At 36.5% G+C, this 16,615-nt stretch overlaps 1 protein-coding gene across 3 annotated transcripts in view; it reads left to right on the top strand.

Annotated features, from left to right (window-relative positions):
• The window catches only part of SPIRE1 (spire type actin nucleation factor 1), a 217,435-nt gene that overhangs the window by 138,005 nt on the left and 62,815 nt on the right, over nt 1-16,615 (top strand). For all 3 annotated transcript variants that reach the window (XM_043979803.1, XM_043979869.1, XM_043979917.1), the window contains exon 6: nt 5,684-5,848. In XM_043979803.1, the coding sequence (XP_043835738.1) occupies nt 5,684-5,848 (165 nt within the window). The remainder of the gene's footprint in view (nt 1-5,683; nt 5,849-16,615) is intronic.

A 16,615-nucleotide genomic window follows, 5' to 3' on the forward strand; every position in this document is an offset into this window, starting at 1 on the left:
GAAACTCCGAAATATAATATAAAATTTTCCAGTTTTATGAGGGTCTCAGTGTTTGGCCTCTAAAAGCAAAACAGTGCTACAGTGAAGGCCTGAGCTTAAGTTCTGTTTTAGCATAACAAGAATTAAAAGTAGAATTTAAGCTAATATGCCATAGGTATGAAGGATTTATTGGGTCACTGAAGCAAACGTTTTTTCTTTTCTTTTTTTTTTAAAGGCATCCAAATTGTGGCAATATTGGTGCTTTTTACTAATGTTAATGAATCACTCACATATATTCCCACCTCTCCCCCCAGTATTTTAATAGTATCAGTTAGGTAGATGATGATGAGGATTGATGATGAAGATTGATAGTTAACATTTATCTAGAGCTTACTGTGAACCAGCACTGTGGTAACTACTTTACAATTATTACTGAATTTGATCCAAACAACAACCCTAAGAGATAGATGTTGTTATTATTCCCTTTTCAGAGATGAGGAAACCAAGGCAAACAACAGCTAAGTGACTTGCCTAGGGTCACACAGTTCACCTCTGAGGCCAAATTTGAACTCAAGTTTTCCTGACTTCAGGCCTGTTTCTCTTATTCACTGTACCACCTAGCTGACTCAAAGGGATGGGACTTAGAGGCTTGCCTCTTATTTCCTTTGTGACCCTGGGCAATTTACTTAACCTTTCTGGTCCTTATTTTCCTCATCTATAAGATGAAGTCTTTTTTTTTTTTTTTTAAGTGAGGCAATTGGGGTTAAGTGACTTGCCCAGGGTCACACAGCTAGTATGTGTTAAGTGTCTGGGGCTGGATTTAAACTCAGGTACTCCTGACTCCAGGGCCGGTGCTCTATCCACTGCACCACCTAGCTGCCCCCATCTATAAAATGAGATGGTTAGATTAGATGATCTCTAAGATCCCTCTATTTCTGAATCCTGTGATCATGTGATCTTTGTTTTAATTACATAGACAGCAACTCTAGTGACTCAATGATGTGAATAGCCTAGTCATGGGTTTCTAGGACTCCAGGAATTAGATCTGAAGGTACCTTAGATTTCCCCTGGGCCCAACCCAATCATCTTACAAATGAAGAAGCTGAGGCTCAAATGGATGAAGCGTCTTTCCCAAGGCCATATAACCACCGAGTGAAAGAGCCAGGATAAAATTTAGTTCTTACTATTCTAAACCCAGTGCTTTTTCCAATGGATGAATGAATGGAAAAGCATTTATTAATTAGCAAAAAGAAATGAAAATGTATTTAAAGAACTTGTCAAAAATTATAGTTTTTATCTGCCGGTATCCTACCAAAAAATAATAAAAGATCAGAGAAATCAATTTGATAATATCTCCTACAATTTGTTTCCATACCTGTCCTCCTATGAACAAAACAGATCAGAGAACATAATGTCTCTCCTATAGGAAAAACCACATCAGAGGCAGGCAGAAAAACATAATACCAATTTATTTTGTCCCAAGAAGAAATATAATCATGTGGAGATCTCTTCCTAAGAAGGGAGCTTGGGGACTCCCTCTTTCTGAGGGTATATAAAGTTTTTTTGCCCATTGGTTACATTGTTATCATTTTCAATAGTATGATAAAAAAAATCAACCCCGAAGCAAAAGCAGTTTAAAAATTTCAGTTATAGCAATTATGGAGGAAATACGGAAGTATCATAATAAGATTATAGAATTCCGAAAAAGAGTTTGGAAAGGATGAGGATGCCCAGATTTCCCTGTAAGATAGGGACCTACTATCCTGAGGAAAGAATTCACCAGGTAGGGACTTTTATCCGCTAGCTCTCTGGGTTTAGTTTGGAGTTCATTTGAAGGACATTTTGCTCCTATTAACCCAGGGTTTCATAAAAAATACTTTTGGATAATAAGGCACCTCCATCAAATCCAGGTGATCCATATAGTCATATTAACAAACTGCAGCTGCTACTTTCAAGTGTGTAACAAAAGAAACCACCTAGTCTTCCTCACACCTTTGCTCTGATAAAAGAATCATTTGTTATAATCATAGGCAGCTGGGTAACTCAGTGTATAGAGCATCAGGCCTGGAGTCAAGAACAACTGAATTCAAATCTAGCTTCAGACACATACTAGCTGTGTGACCTTGGGCAGGTCACTTAACTTCTGTTTACCTCAGTCTCCTCATCTGTAAAATAAGGATAATAATAGCACCTACTTTATAAGGGTGTTGTGAGGATGAAATGAGATATAATTATTATTTTAAAAATAATAAACACATTTAAAGTTTTGAGTTCCAAATTTCCCTCCCTCCCCTCCCCTCTCCCTGAGATGATAAGCAAGTAAATATAGGTTATACATATGCAATTATGTAAAATATTACCTATTAGTCATTTTGTATAACAAAATTTGAATAAAAGGGGAAATATCAGTTCCTTCTTTGGAAGTAGATGGTATGCTTCATCATTAGTCCTTTGGGATTGTCTTGATCATTGTATTGCTGAGAATAGTTGTCATTTACAATTCTTCATCAAATAATATTCCTGTCACTGGGCACAACGTTTTCCTGGTTCTGCTCACTTCACTATATATCAGTTCATACAAATCTTTCCAGGCCTTTCTGAAATCATCCTGCTTGTCATTTCTTATAGCACAATAATATTCCATCACAATCATATACCACAGTTTGTTTAGCCATTCCCCAATTGATGGGCATTCCTTTGATTCCCAATCTTCAGCCACCACCAAAAGAGCTGCTATAAATATGGTTGTACAAATAAGTCTTTTTCAATGAGATATAATTATAAAGTGCTTTGCATAGTTCCTGACACATAGTAAGTGCTATATAAATGTTAGCTAATATTATTATTATTGTTATCATCATCATCAAGTGATTAATGAGTGAATAAGAAGTCATTAATCACTTATGTGCTAATAACTATGCTAAGCCTTTAGACTATAAATACAAAAGCCAAGTCATGTCCTGCTTTTAAGAAACTCCGATTCAATTAGAGGAGACTACATACATAGGGGAGTGGTAGCCAGGGAGAATCACTTTGATCGGGGAAAATTATGGAGAAAGCAAGTGGATTAAGACGGAAGTAGATGGATGCAACCCATCCAGTTGATTTGATCATCATTTGTGGTTCTAGAAATGGAAATGGATTGGGGAAGAGGGAGCAATGGGAAGAAATGTTAAGCAGTTGGTGAGGCTATGGAGGAGAGAGAGCCTGAAAGGAAAAAGTGAACTGAAGTTTGATAGCTGAGACTTTCTTGAAATAGTTTTCCATGAGAGGCAATCACCCATCTGGACAAGGGGACCCAGAAGTTCCACCATTACAAATGTTAATTCTGGTACATCTGATAGCAATGCTATAAAACAACAGAATTTAGAAACTGGTCTGACCAGTAGTAAGAGAATCATTAGTTTATTCCAAAGGAAACTTCATTTTACTTCAGTATTTTTATCCTTGTAAGTCCTTCAAATATTTAATTACCAGAGGGGATAGAAAAATAAAATGAAATGGAACAGAAGAAGAGAAGGAAAAAAGAATGAAAAGGGCATCAGAACATCTTGAGTGGGAAAGGAGTTTTAAAATATTTGTCCAGGAAACTCTACAGTGCAGAGGTTCTTAAATTTTTTCCACTTCTGACCCCTTTTTGCGCAAAAAATTTTTTGCTAGACACTGGGTATATAGGTATGTAAAATAGGTATATATAACAGTCACAAGGAAATGTGGGGGTCCTTAGGTATTCCTCAATAAATAATTAGACTCTTCCACACTAGAATTAAAGTGGTCTTTTATTTGGTTCTAGAGAAAATGACCAAGTGGTAAGTCAAAGACTTCACCCCTGGGGAGAAAGGCTTAGAAACATCCTCCTCCCAGAACAGAAGGAAGGAAAAAGCTTTTATATAGGATAAATGGGGTTTCTGCCTGAAAATGTAAAGTTTCTTTTTGGGGTGGAATGGGGAAAGCCTGCATGCTTGTCATATTCCTGAGAGTCAAGGGGGATTTTTCTTTTGAAATGATGATCCTGACCTTTGAGGTTATCTTTGTCTCCTAGCTCCAGTCAGGTCACACCTAATTGACTTTCCTGCCACAGAGTTTTATCTCCCCTTACTTTTTAGGTGTGTTTGTCATGATCTCTAGTTGGTCAATCTAAACTTTTAATAATCCCTTGATTCCTTGATATGTTTGTCCTGTTATCTGGTCATCTTTGGTTTTGCTTCTCACAGGAGAAACTTATTCTGATTTATCCTAAGCCCCATGTCAATAACCTTTTACTGTTGCCAAATTTTTCGCAACCCCACATTCAGTTACACGACCCTATGTGGGGGTCACAACTCCCCAGTTTAAGAAGCTTTGCTGTAATACAGGGTGGGCTAAAAGTCACAAAGGGGCTTCAATATTTAATAACTCTTTGTTTTTAAGTTTTTGTTTTTAATTTACAATACCATAGCATCATATTTAGTATGTATAGGAAATATACATATATGTATATACATGGGAAAATTTAAAAATAATTTTCAAAAAGTTATTAAAACATTAGACTCCTACGTGACTTTTGGCCCACCCTGTATAATAAAGATTAAAAGACCAATACAGTATCACAGATTGAAGTGTTGAAAGTAAATTCGGAGGCCATCCAGTCACACAACTACCTGAATAAGAAATTAAGAAATAAGAAACATATGTAACAAATGGTCTTCTGTCCTTTTACTCAAGATTCCCCAGTGATAGGGAACCCACTATGTCCTGAGGTAGCCTTTGGGTAGTTCTACTTAGAGAGTCTTTTCTTACATCAAGGGGCACATACCACTTCTGCCTTCTAGGAACAAGCTGAATAAGTCTATTTCCTTTTTCCCAAGACAGTACAAAAACACTTGTGCCTCACTTTTCATAATTAATGCAATTGTAAATTGAATGGAGTTCTAAAAGAGTTGAGTTTAAATTTTTGAAAATTGTATTCTGCTGTGTGACCTTACTATTTAAAAAGAATATTGTATATATAAATTCTTTTTTAAAGCAAAGATCTTTCTTAAAGCATGCTTCACCTATACTATTATATTCACCATCAAAATCTGGCACATTTCAGCATACTATAAAGAGTAATATTATTGATATATCACAGTGTTACTATTTAGAACTTCTTTGAAAAAAGTATTCAGAAAATAATTCCACATGCACTAAAGATTTGAAAACATCTGAATTTATATTCAAATAAATTTAGATGACTGATCTATTTGGTCATTTCAGTGAGCTTCATAGCTTTTCAGTTAAATATTGCATTGATTTTAATTTTATTTTAATATAAAATATTACACCTTAGGTATAAGGTGTTTAATAGTGTAATAGCTATAACCCTTTAAATTTGCATTTTGCTTTTAACAGCTTAAAATGGGATTTTACAAACATGTCACAAGCACTAGTTGTCAATATTATTTAACTTGGAAGATAGACTGTGATTTAGCAGTAGTGATGGCAAGATGAAGGAATTAAAATTTTACTATTAGCCCCCGAAAATGGGTTAAACAAGGATTTTTATGAGATAGGCAAATCTCAATACCTCACACACACATTAGCTTTTCTCACCTTAAATCTTATAATTTCCTTTTGTGGGCTACTGGGAGTCCAAGAATCTTTTTAGTTTATATTGTTTGGCCATTTCAGAAGAAAACATTGATAAATATTCATTGGCGTTGCTTCTTCTTCCTTTTCTCTTTAGGCTCGATTCTGGGTACAGGTGATGAGAGATTTGAGGAATGGTGTAAAACTGAAGAAGGTTCAAGAGCGGCAGTATAATCCTTTGCCAATTGAATATCAACTCACACCTTATGAGATGTTAATGGATGACATTCGCTGCAAGCGCTATACTTTGAGGAAGGTAATGGTAAGTAAGGGAAGGATTTATAATAAAATCAAATGATTATTCATTTCTATCCCTATTTGTTATTGGAAAATTACTACATGAATCATGTCTTTTTTATATAGTGTGCTACTTTTTACTAAGAACTGCATCCGGGGCAGCTAGGTAGCACAGTGGCTAAAGCACTGTCCCTGGGTTCAGGAGGACCTGAGTTCAAATCAAGCCTCAGACACTTGACACCAGCTGTGTGACCCTGGGCAAGTCACTTAACCCTGATTTCCCCACCAAAAAACCCCAAACCAAAACAAAAAACTGCATCCATTCAGTGTTTGGTAAAATATATGGTCTAAATGTGAATTTAGTTACTTTAGTTAACTAGTTATTTTAATATTCCTCATGTTCTACTGCTTTCTGACTGGAAATTCTGTTTTACTTCCATAACTTTTGTTTTATCTATCATTCTGTCACTAAGCATTTATTGAGTGTCTGCTGGATGCTAGGCACTATGCTAATCACTGGGAACACAAAGACAAAGGCAGGCTAGTCCCATTTCTCAGGAATTTTACATTCACAATGTTCACCTACAAGTAAAATACAGGATATACTCAAAAAAGCTTCTGTGAACCCATCAATTTGGTTGTTTCCTACAGTGATGCAGAATATCCTGTCAACCCTTTACGATATGTGGATGGGTTGTAACCCATGTTCAAATAACTCAAATTATTCTGCATTTTTTGTTTCCTGGGTGAACTAACAATTTTGGGAATCTGGAAAGACTTCTTGAAGGAGGAGGGATTTGAGCTGATCCTTGAAGGGAGTTAGTATTTCCAAGGGTTGGAAAGAAATGGGGGAGCATTAGAAGAATGGTCAGCAGCTTGTTCAAATTCATGGAGGCAAGAGATGGAAGGTTGTGCACAGGGAGCAGCAAATAAGCCATTCTTGAATTGTTGAGAGTTTTAGAGAGAGTAATATGTAATCAACCTGGAAGATAAATTGCAGCTATAGTAGAACAGTTTATATTTTATCCTAGGCACCAGGGAAACAATGTAGGTTTTGTTTGTTTGTTTGTTTTTAAGTTTGGAGTGAAACATGAATGGATGCTTGGAGAGAAATGCAATATGAATATGTGCTTTACAAATCAAATCTCCCTTTGACAGCCAGGTGGAGGATGGAAAAAGGAGAAAAGAGAGTAGATGCAGGAAAACCAATTAGGAGGCTGTTGCCTCCTTATCCCTGTGCAAGGTGTTGAGGGCCTAGATCCAGGTTGATGACTGTGTGAGAGGAGAAAAGGGGATGGATACAAAGGATGTTTATAAAGCTAAAATTAAGAGGACTTAAATGCTAATATGATACAGGTGTACAAGAGAATGAAGAGTTGAGAGTGGCTCTTAAGTTTCTAACCTGTGTCACTAGAAGAGTAATGGGGTCCTTCATAGAATTAAGATAACTGGGAAGGAGAGATGAATTTAGGATTTTGTTTTACATATTTTGAATTTGAGGTTCCTGTGGGATGTCTAAGGAAATGTCCAGCAGCCAGATGGAGATATGGGACTGTAGTTAGGAAAGAGATGAGGAGTGGATATATTGATTTGAGATTCAGCTGTATAGAGATGAAGTTTGAATCCATAGGAGGTGGTAAGATCACAAAGAGAAAGAATGTGGAGAGAGGAGGGTGCCCCCAATAGAGCATAGGAGTCAAGACGGGAAAGACAATCCTACAGAAGATTGGTCTGACAGGAAGAAAGCCATGACAAAGTAATGAGTGTCATGAAAACTCAGGGAGAAAAAACTATTCAGAAGAGGGTGCCTGATGGTGTCAAATGCTGCATAGAGCTAAGGACTGAGCAAAGGCCTTGATTTAGCTAGGAAAGGATCATTGTTGATCTTGAAGAGAGTGGTTTGTTTGACTGCATGAACCCAAGGCCTCTTTTCAAAGTGCTTAGAAGGTGAGTGGGAGGTGAGAAAGTGGAGATACTGCATAATAGGAGGTGTGTTTTGTTTTGTTTTTCTAGGAGTTTGGTAATTGAAAGAGAGAATTAGTTATATGACTTTCTTAAAGGGATCAGAGTGGAGCAGCTAGGTGGCAGTGGATAAAGCACCAGGCCCTTGATTCAGGAGGACCTGAGTTCAAATCCAGCCTCAGACACTTGACACTTAATACTTACTAGCTGTGTGACCCTGAGCAAGTCCCATCCCTTAATCCTCATTGCCAAGAAAGAAAAGAAAAAGAAAGGAAGGAAGAAGGAAAGAAAGAAAATTAGGGAAAGAGTTTATTTAGCATTTGTTTCATCCTCCTTGAAAAAGATAATGTGGAGGGGCAGCTAGGTGGTGCAGTGGATAAAGCACTGGCCTTGGATTCAGGAGGACCTGAGTTCAAATGTGGCCTCAGACACTTGACACTTACTAGCTGTGTGACCCTGGGCAAGTCACTTAACCCTAATAGCCCTGCAAAACCAAAAACAAACTAAAAGATAATGTGGAAAATTCTAAATCATATTTGGTCAGATTTAAATTAATACCTTATTTTTTTGTTGTAGTAGGGTTCCTAAGAAATAATATTCTACTCTATGTTACCCAATAACATTTACTCTATGCTACAAAATAACTAGGATGCTTGAAAGATCTTATTGTATCCAAAGCTTTGGTTGTCTTTTGTTGATTCCTACCTTTTAATGTTCTTTGTTACAGTAGAGAATGGGCAGCTAGGTGGCGCAGTGGATAGAGCGCTGGGCCTGGAGTCAGGAAGACCTGAGTTCAAATCCAGTCTCAGACACTACTAGCTGTGTGACCCTGGGCAAGTCACTTAACCCTGTTTGCCTCAGTTTTCTCATCAGTAAAATGAGCTGGAGAAGGAAATACCAAACCATTCCAGTATCTTTGCAAGAAAGCCCCAAAAGGGGTCACGAAGAGTTGGACATGACTGAAATGAGTAGACAACAAGAAAACAATAGAGAATGCCTTTATGTTCTCTTTTTATGGACATGTGCAACTACTCTTTCTTAAGACAAACAAATCAAACACATTTGCTTGCTCTGTTAAAAAAACTTATGTTGTCCCAAAAGAAAGAAGAATATAGGAATTTTTGGGTCTGTATCATGCTTAAGCTAGATGGCAAATAGCTGTGTTTTCCCTGCTTTCCAAATCTTTCCTGTAAATCACCACAACCAAGGAAAAGGTTCATCTAGCCAATGCATACTAAATCTTTCCCAATTAGAGAGAGGAAGATCTGCATTCAAGTGCTGCCTCTAATACTTTCTCGCTATATAACCCTGGACATTCTACTTGATTTTTCTGTGCCTCAGTTTCCTTATCACTAAATGAGTTAGTTTGGCTTAATGACTTCTAAAATCCCTTCCATCTCTAAATCTGTGATCCTGAAATCTCTCCCTTCAGGCCCTCTAGTGAAGTGAAGAGAAAACTTAGTCCCAACATTTCTATATTCATAGGGTTGTATGGCTTGTATAAAACAAAGGAAACTTTGCAGCCTTTGAGATAATTAAAATTAATAAGCCTAATATTTATCCAAAAATAACCAGCCAAGTCTGAGGAAAGTAGTCCAGTGGCATCACCATACCATGAAGTCAGTATTCTAAGGTATAGAAACACGATTTTGTAGCTATTTCTGTCCAGGAAATAACATGATTGGAGGTAATAATGTTTTAGAATATCATAAAACTCCAGTCTTTCAATGTCCTCCACATGAACTCTGTGGTAGATTTAAGAGAACAATGAAACAATCAATCACCAAGCATCTATTCATTGTGCTAGGCACTATGCTAAATTCTGGGAATACAAAGACAAAAGTAAAAGTGGCTGCCCTGAAGGAGTTTCCAATCTATAGAGAGAAAAGGCCTGCAAAACAGTTATAAAATAAATACAATGTAATTTCCAGAAGGTTAGATACTAGTCCCTGAAGGGGTCAGGAAAGTCAGCAAGCATTTATAAAACACTTATGTGCCAAACACAGTGCAAAATACTAGGAAAACTAAGAAAGGCCAAAAAAAGCCCCTGCTCTCAAGGAGTTCACAGTCTAATGGAATGAGGTAACATGTAAAGTTATGTACAAACAAGATGTGGTATATGTGAGTGGGTGTAACGATTGGAATGACGCCACCTGCTGGAGACTTACTGTAGAAAAGTTCCACCATGAAAGGAAGGTCTTTGAGGGCAAGAACATGCATCTTTTCTTTGGCATCAGGAAGTGATGTTTGCTAGTGGGAGGAAGAAGGAAGAGCTGGGCGCTCTTTCCTGAGGACTCCAGTGGGGAAGGGAGCTAGAAATGTGCTCTCCCTTTAGTAGATAGAAATCTAGGCCTTTTCCTCTCTTTACCAAATTCTTATTCTCCTTAAATGCTTAAAAGCCTAACTCTTGCTGAAGCTTATAATTTATTGGCGACCACTCATTAGATATTTTAGACAGAATAGCTAGAATTTTAGCCCTTAACATGGGTAATCTGAAAAGGAAATCACTGGCAGAGGTAGGGACTAGGAGAGGCCTCTTACAGAAGAAAACATTTGAGGGAAATCATGGAGAAAGCCAGAAAATAAAGATGAGAAGAGAAAGAATAAGCTTGGGTGACCCCCGAGAAAAGTACATGTGGAGCCATAAGATGGATTGTCATGTGCGAATTACATCAAGAAGGCCAGTGATCGCTCATAGACTGCTTGGAGAGGAGGGGAGTATAACGACAAGTAGGAAGGAGCTAGGTCATTAAGGACTTTAAACCCAAACAGAAAATTTTGTAATTGTTCCTAGAGGTAATAGGGAGGCACTTGAATTTATTGAATGAGGGCTGGGATAGGGAAAGAAGGTGGGGAGTGACACACAATCAGACCTGCGCCTTAGTTAGGAAGATTACCTTGTTAGCTGAGTGTAGGTGGACTGGAGTGGAGAGAGATGTGGAAGGAGGACGAAACAGCAGACACTGCAGTATGTGGTGATGACAGCCTGTACCAGGAGGCAGTATGAGTAGAGAAGGGAATGTATACCAGAAATGTTAGAAAGGTAGAATCAACAAGGATTGATGACTGATTGGATATGGGGGGAGGGCTTGAGAGAGTGAAAAATCAAGGATGACACCTAGGTTGAGAGCCTGGGTGACTGGGAAAAAGGTGGTGCCATATAGGAAATAATAAGAAAGTTGGGAAGTAGGGAGTATTTAAGGAAGAAGACAGCGTGATCTGTTTTATTCTCTCTCTTTTTTTTTTTTTGGTGGGGCATTGAGAGTTAAGTGACTTGCCCAGGGTAACACAGCTAATAAGTGTCAAGTATCTGAGGCTGGATTTGAACTCAGATCCTCCTGAATCCAGGGCCAGTGCTTTATCCACTGTACCACCTAGCTGCCCCTAAGATCATCATCATCATCTTCATCATCATTTTCTTCTTCCTTCTTCCTTTCTTCTTTCTTCTTTTTTTGCGGGGCATTGAGGGTTAAGTGACTTGCCCAGGGTCACATAGCTAGTAAGTGTCAAGTATCTGAGGCTGGATCTGTTTTAAATATGCAGAGTTTAAGGTGTTTATGGGACATCCAGTCCAAGATGTCAAATAAGCAGCTGGTGAAACAAGATCAGAAGTCAGGAGAAAGAGACTAAGGCTAGATAAATAGATCTGAGGAGCACATGCTTCTCATTCAGTTAATCAATAAGTTTTCAATCAGTAAACTTTCATTTATTAAATATCTATTACATGGGGAGAAGGGAGAAAAAGAGATCTTTTCCCCATTTGCAAAAGAAAGCTAAATTTGTAAGTGAAGTATAATCTATTTGATATACATTTCCAAATTATGATGGAAATGTGGTTTATGTATTTTTATATCCTAATGGACATTTTGGAGGGTACAAACAGAGTACTCAGACCCCTCTATCACTCTCTCCGTTCCCTGGAGAATAAAATATTTTATAGCTTTAATGTAGGGAAAGAATGACATTTCACTGACCAGAGAACTTCCTGACCTTTTAACTCTATCACTCCACTGAAACTATTGTCAATTGCCTGCTTCTTGTTTTTCTCTTTCTCCTTTCTTTCTGCATCTCTATTCTTGAAAAACTCAGGTAACCAAATAGTTATGTTTCCTTAACTCTGCCTAAATAATTTAACTGCATCTTGTAACGATTGGAATGACACCACCTGCTGGAGACTTACTGTAGAAGAGTTCCACCCATGAAGCTAAGGTCTTTGAGGGCAAGACCAGGAGTCTTTTCTTTGGAAAAGAAAGTGACGCTGGCTAGTGGGAGGAGGAAGGAAGAGACTGGCGCTCAGTCTTGCTCTCTTTCCTTTGGACTCTGGTGGAGAGTGGAGCTAAAAATGTGCTCTCCCTTTAATAGATAGGAATCTAGGCCTTTCTCTCTCTCTTTACCAAATTCTTATTCTCCTTAATAAATGCTTAAAAGCCTAACTCTTGCTAAAGCTTATAATTTATTGGCGACCACTCATTAGATATTTTAGACAGACTAGCTAGAATTTTAGCCCTTAACAATCTACAAAACCTCAAAGCAAGAGGCGACATTTTTACCAAGTTCACTAAGTTCTACCACTTAATTTTGACATAAATTGAATCTAAAGGTCAAAGACTCATATCCAAAATTTTTGTTATTTAAAAACAAAACAAAGGGGGCAGCTAGGTGGCGCAGTGGATAGAGCACTGGCCCTGGATTCAGGAGGACTTGAGTTCAAATCCAGCTTCAGACACTTGCCACTGTGTAACAGTGTGTAACCCTGGGCAAGTCACTTAACCCTCATTGCCCTGCAAAAACAAAAACAAAAACCTCTTAAGGTTTAGTCCAGGATTAAATGATGCAGGAAATTAAAACAAATGCATTTAACACTCCAGTGTTAAAATGAGTTTGAAAAATCAAGAATATTTTTGGTTTGCTCAAAAATAGAACCTGAGGTATGGAATAGAATCTCCATTATTACTTTGGTTTGTTGACTTATTGTGACGATAAATTATTAGATAGACAATATGAAAAGCTTCCATATTTCTATTTACATGTGCAGTAGAAAGATCATAACCATCAATTTATGTACTTAGGTAGTACTAATTTAATGACCATATAATCTTGATAATTTTTAAACTGTTTTTCTTATTACCGAAATGTTTACTTTGAGGTTTTGGATTTGACATTGCACTTCAGTTGTATAGAGTATGGCATGTACCAAAGCAAAGATGTATTGGTGCTTTTTCAAAATATAATCATAATTAGTAAATGTGACTTAAATAGAATCAAGTCAAAGAATAGAAATACATTACAGTTAGATCCCCCAAATGTCTTAATTTCAAAGAATTTTAAATATATGATCTCATGAATAACTATCAAACACTGGATTTATTTCTGCAAATCTTGATTAATTTTCAGTTGACAATAATGTATTTTGAATATTTTGTCAGAATTTTACAACTTAAGAGGCAAAACAAAAATAAGCCAAATATTTATAAAAAATAACATTTGTAATGTGATGACTGGGGATTTAATCATATCACTTAAAATTCATAAGTCCTATGTTATGTTATTTCTTTCATTTAAAAACTCTTTGTTAATAAATACATTTGAAACTATCATTCATTATTTTTATTTAATAAAACCTGGTACTTAGACTAAAGCAAGCTTCATCCAGGAAAGTAAATACTTTACAACTGTCTCAATTTTAAGTATTGGTTCATATATATAGCTGCTTAGATTTTCTACTATCCAATATGACTACAGTATCCTGAATTCATAGACAAGCAAAGACTATTTAGTGTCTGTAGCAGCCAGCCCTGAAACATTCCAATGCACAATGTTTCAAGCTTTTGTGTGGGGGAAATAGACATTCTTTTACTTTCTACTCTATGAGATTATTGTACATTGTGATTGTGTCTTTATACTTTGAGTCACATAACTAACCTCATGTTATGGAATTGATTTACATTGAAAACAAATTATAAATATGGAATAATAAGAGGAAATTTAAATAAAAGAAATGGTGGACTCAGTATCTTTTTCAGTGTTGGGGTTTTTTTTACACTTCATATATTTTGGAGTTGATAATTTACTTAAATAAGTCAGGTTGGAATTGTATCTTCTCACCCTTGTTCTTTCTTCTAAGTTGTTATTAATTTTGACCTTTGCTCTCCCCAGTCTATAATGTGACTCCACAGAGACAAATGATCCTGAAATAACTGTTAACATTGGTAATATGTTCTATTAAAATACAATTAGTTTTATTTATATATTATACTTGTTGTTATTTTTGTGGTGATGTTAGCTACTAATGTTACTCCATGTTACATTTCTGGGCACCACATTTTAGAAAAAGTATTTCTCACTGGAAGAGCTTTAATGGAAGCAACCATGATTGTGAAGGGCTTAGAAATTGTACCATCTGAGTATCAATTTAAACAATTGAGGGAGTTTAGCCTGGATAAGAAAAAACTTCAGGGGGCTGTGTAGCTGCTTTCAAATTTTATAATAGAATCACAGAGCTAGAAGGGACCTTAAAGATCATCGATATCCTAGCTTCTTAAACTGTGGGTCACAACCTCATATCGGGTCATGTGACTGAATGTAAGGGTTGTGAAAAATTTAACAACAGTAATAGGTTATTTATACCTATATTATATACCTATATGCCCAAGGTTGCATAAAAATTTCTTGGGTGAAAAGGGGTCATGAGTGGAAAAAGTTTAATATGCCCTCATCTAGATCAGGCCCATTTTATGACTAAGGAAAAAGCCACAGAGAGATTAGTGCAAGAGTCATGCCCTTCATGTAAAAAGCAAATAGGAAAAGCAAAGAAATTATATATGTACAATTTCACATTTTTAAAAAAACTATGATTTGAATTTTACCAAATATAGGCCTTTCCCGAAATATTTTTGAATTGCAAAGGATTTTTCTTTTCAAAATGAGCCTTCCCCCCAAATTATTGCTTAGTTCATTTCTCCCTTTACTTCATTTTCACCTCTTTCAAAGGGAAGGATACTGGGAGAAATTTTAGTGATATGAGATCAACCAAAAGTATCAATAAAAATTACTTTAAAATAATAAAGCATATTTAATTATATTGCTCTTTGAACACAAAAAAGAGTTTTGTACTATTGATATTAAATGAAATTTATTTTCATATATTCATTTCATCATTCTCTTCCTTAATTTCTATTTTGTGGGTGTTCTCTAATGTTGACAACGTATTATTATAGTAGTACATGTATGTTATATAAAATATGTGTATATTGGGGTTGTATGCTCAAATTTTTTATTAGTAAGGGTATAGGATTAAAAACGTTAGGGACCACTGGACTCTTCAAGAAGTGATAAAGAATTGAACTAAGATGTGGAGAGTAGAAAGAAGAGGCATGGTTATAGGAGATATTGTGTTGGTAGAATTGATAAGATCTGGCAGTTGATAGGAATACAGGGGTTGAAGGAGAATGAAGAGTCAGAATGACTTCAAGGTTGCAAACCTGGATAAATAGAAAGTTAGTAGCATTCTTTTTTTTTTTTTTTTTGGCGGGGCAATGGGGTTAAGTGACTTGCCCAAGGTCACACAGCTAGTAAGTGTTAAGTGTCTAAGGCCTGATTTGAATTCAGGAACTCCTGAATCCAGGGCCAGTGCTTTATCCACTGTGCCACCTAGCCGCCCCAGTTAGTAGCATTCTTAACTCAAATGGAGAAATTAGGAGGAGAGATGGGAAAAGGGAGGAAAGATAATGAGTTTTGTTTTAGACATGTTTAGTTTGAAGTGCCAGTGGCATGTTGAGGTACATTTCTTTGAACTTGAAGGTGGTGAGTGCTTAAATGAATAAAAATAACATCCTTATTTCTCTTCTACTTTAAATAAGCTTCATATTTTTTCTGCTTGAGTATTGGTTATAAAAACTCATGCCAGTTTTTGAGTAGTGTTAAATGAAAAACAAATCTTTTTTCAATTTTTACTTTTTAATTTTTAACTGGAATTTTCTTTTTAAATAATAAATAATGAAAGATATTTAGATTTGGTAACTATTCAAAGCAAGGAATGTTATTTTTTCCCATCAATATTAATATGTGTCTAGTTTGAAACTAAATAGTTTCATAAGCTGTAAGCATGGATCCTATTTTTCACACATACCTCAATAGTATATACTATTCTTTTCTGTTTTTATTTATTTCATTCCAAGAGTTCAGCTGTAAGATTTTTACTGTGGTATATGTAGTGTAAAGAAAACATTAGATTTGCTGTCATAAGATCTGTGTTGAAATTTTGGCTGTTACCGTTTGACCTTGAGCATTTGTTCTTTTGGGGGGAGGGGGCAATAAGGGTTAAGTGACTTGCCAGGGTTTCACAGCTAGTAAGTGTCAAGTGTCTGAGACCAGATTTGAACTCAGTCCTCCTGAATCCAGGGCCAGTGCTTTATCCTGCGCCACCTAGCTGCCCCCACATTTATTCTTTTAAAAAACCTTTAACTGGCATTATATACCAGGCTCTGTGTTGGTCCTGGGTCTGCAACGACCCTTTCAGTAACTTACTTTCTGTGGGGAATGGGAATGGACTGAAGACAGACATACAAAATATACAGAAAGTAAATAATTTTTAGGACTCAAATGGAGGGAGGGACAAATCAGGGCTTCATATACAGGAGGTGATTCTTGAGCTGAGCCTGAGGACAATGGGATTCTTTGAGACCCAGACAAAGAAAGTTTCTGGGCATGGAGATTAACTTTTACAAAGATGAGAGATAGAATGTTGTGTTCAAAGAATATCAAATAGACAAATTTGGCTGAAATCTTGAGTGTGAGAAGAGGAGGGCATTGTGGGATAAGGCTAGGAAGA

The sequence above is a fragment of the Dromiciops gliroides genome, chromosome 1 (genome assembly GCF_019393635.1).
Source record: "Dromiciops gliroides isolate mDroGli1 chromosome 1, mDroGli1.pri, whole genome shotgun sequence".
NCBI classification, from domain to species: domain Eukaryota; kingdom Metazoa; phylum Chordata; class Mammalia; order Microbiotheria; family Microbiotheriidae; genus Dromiciops; species Dromiciops gliroides.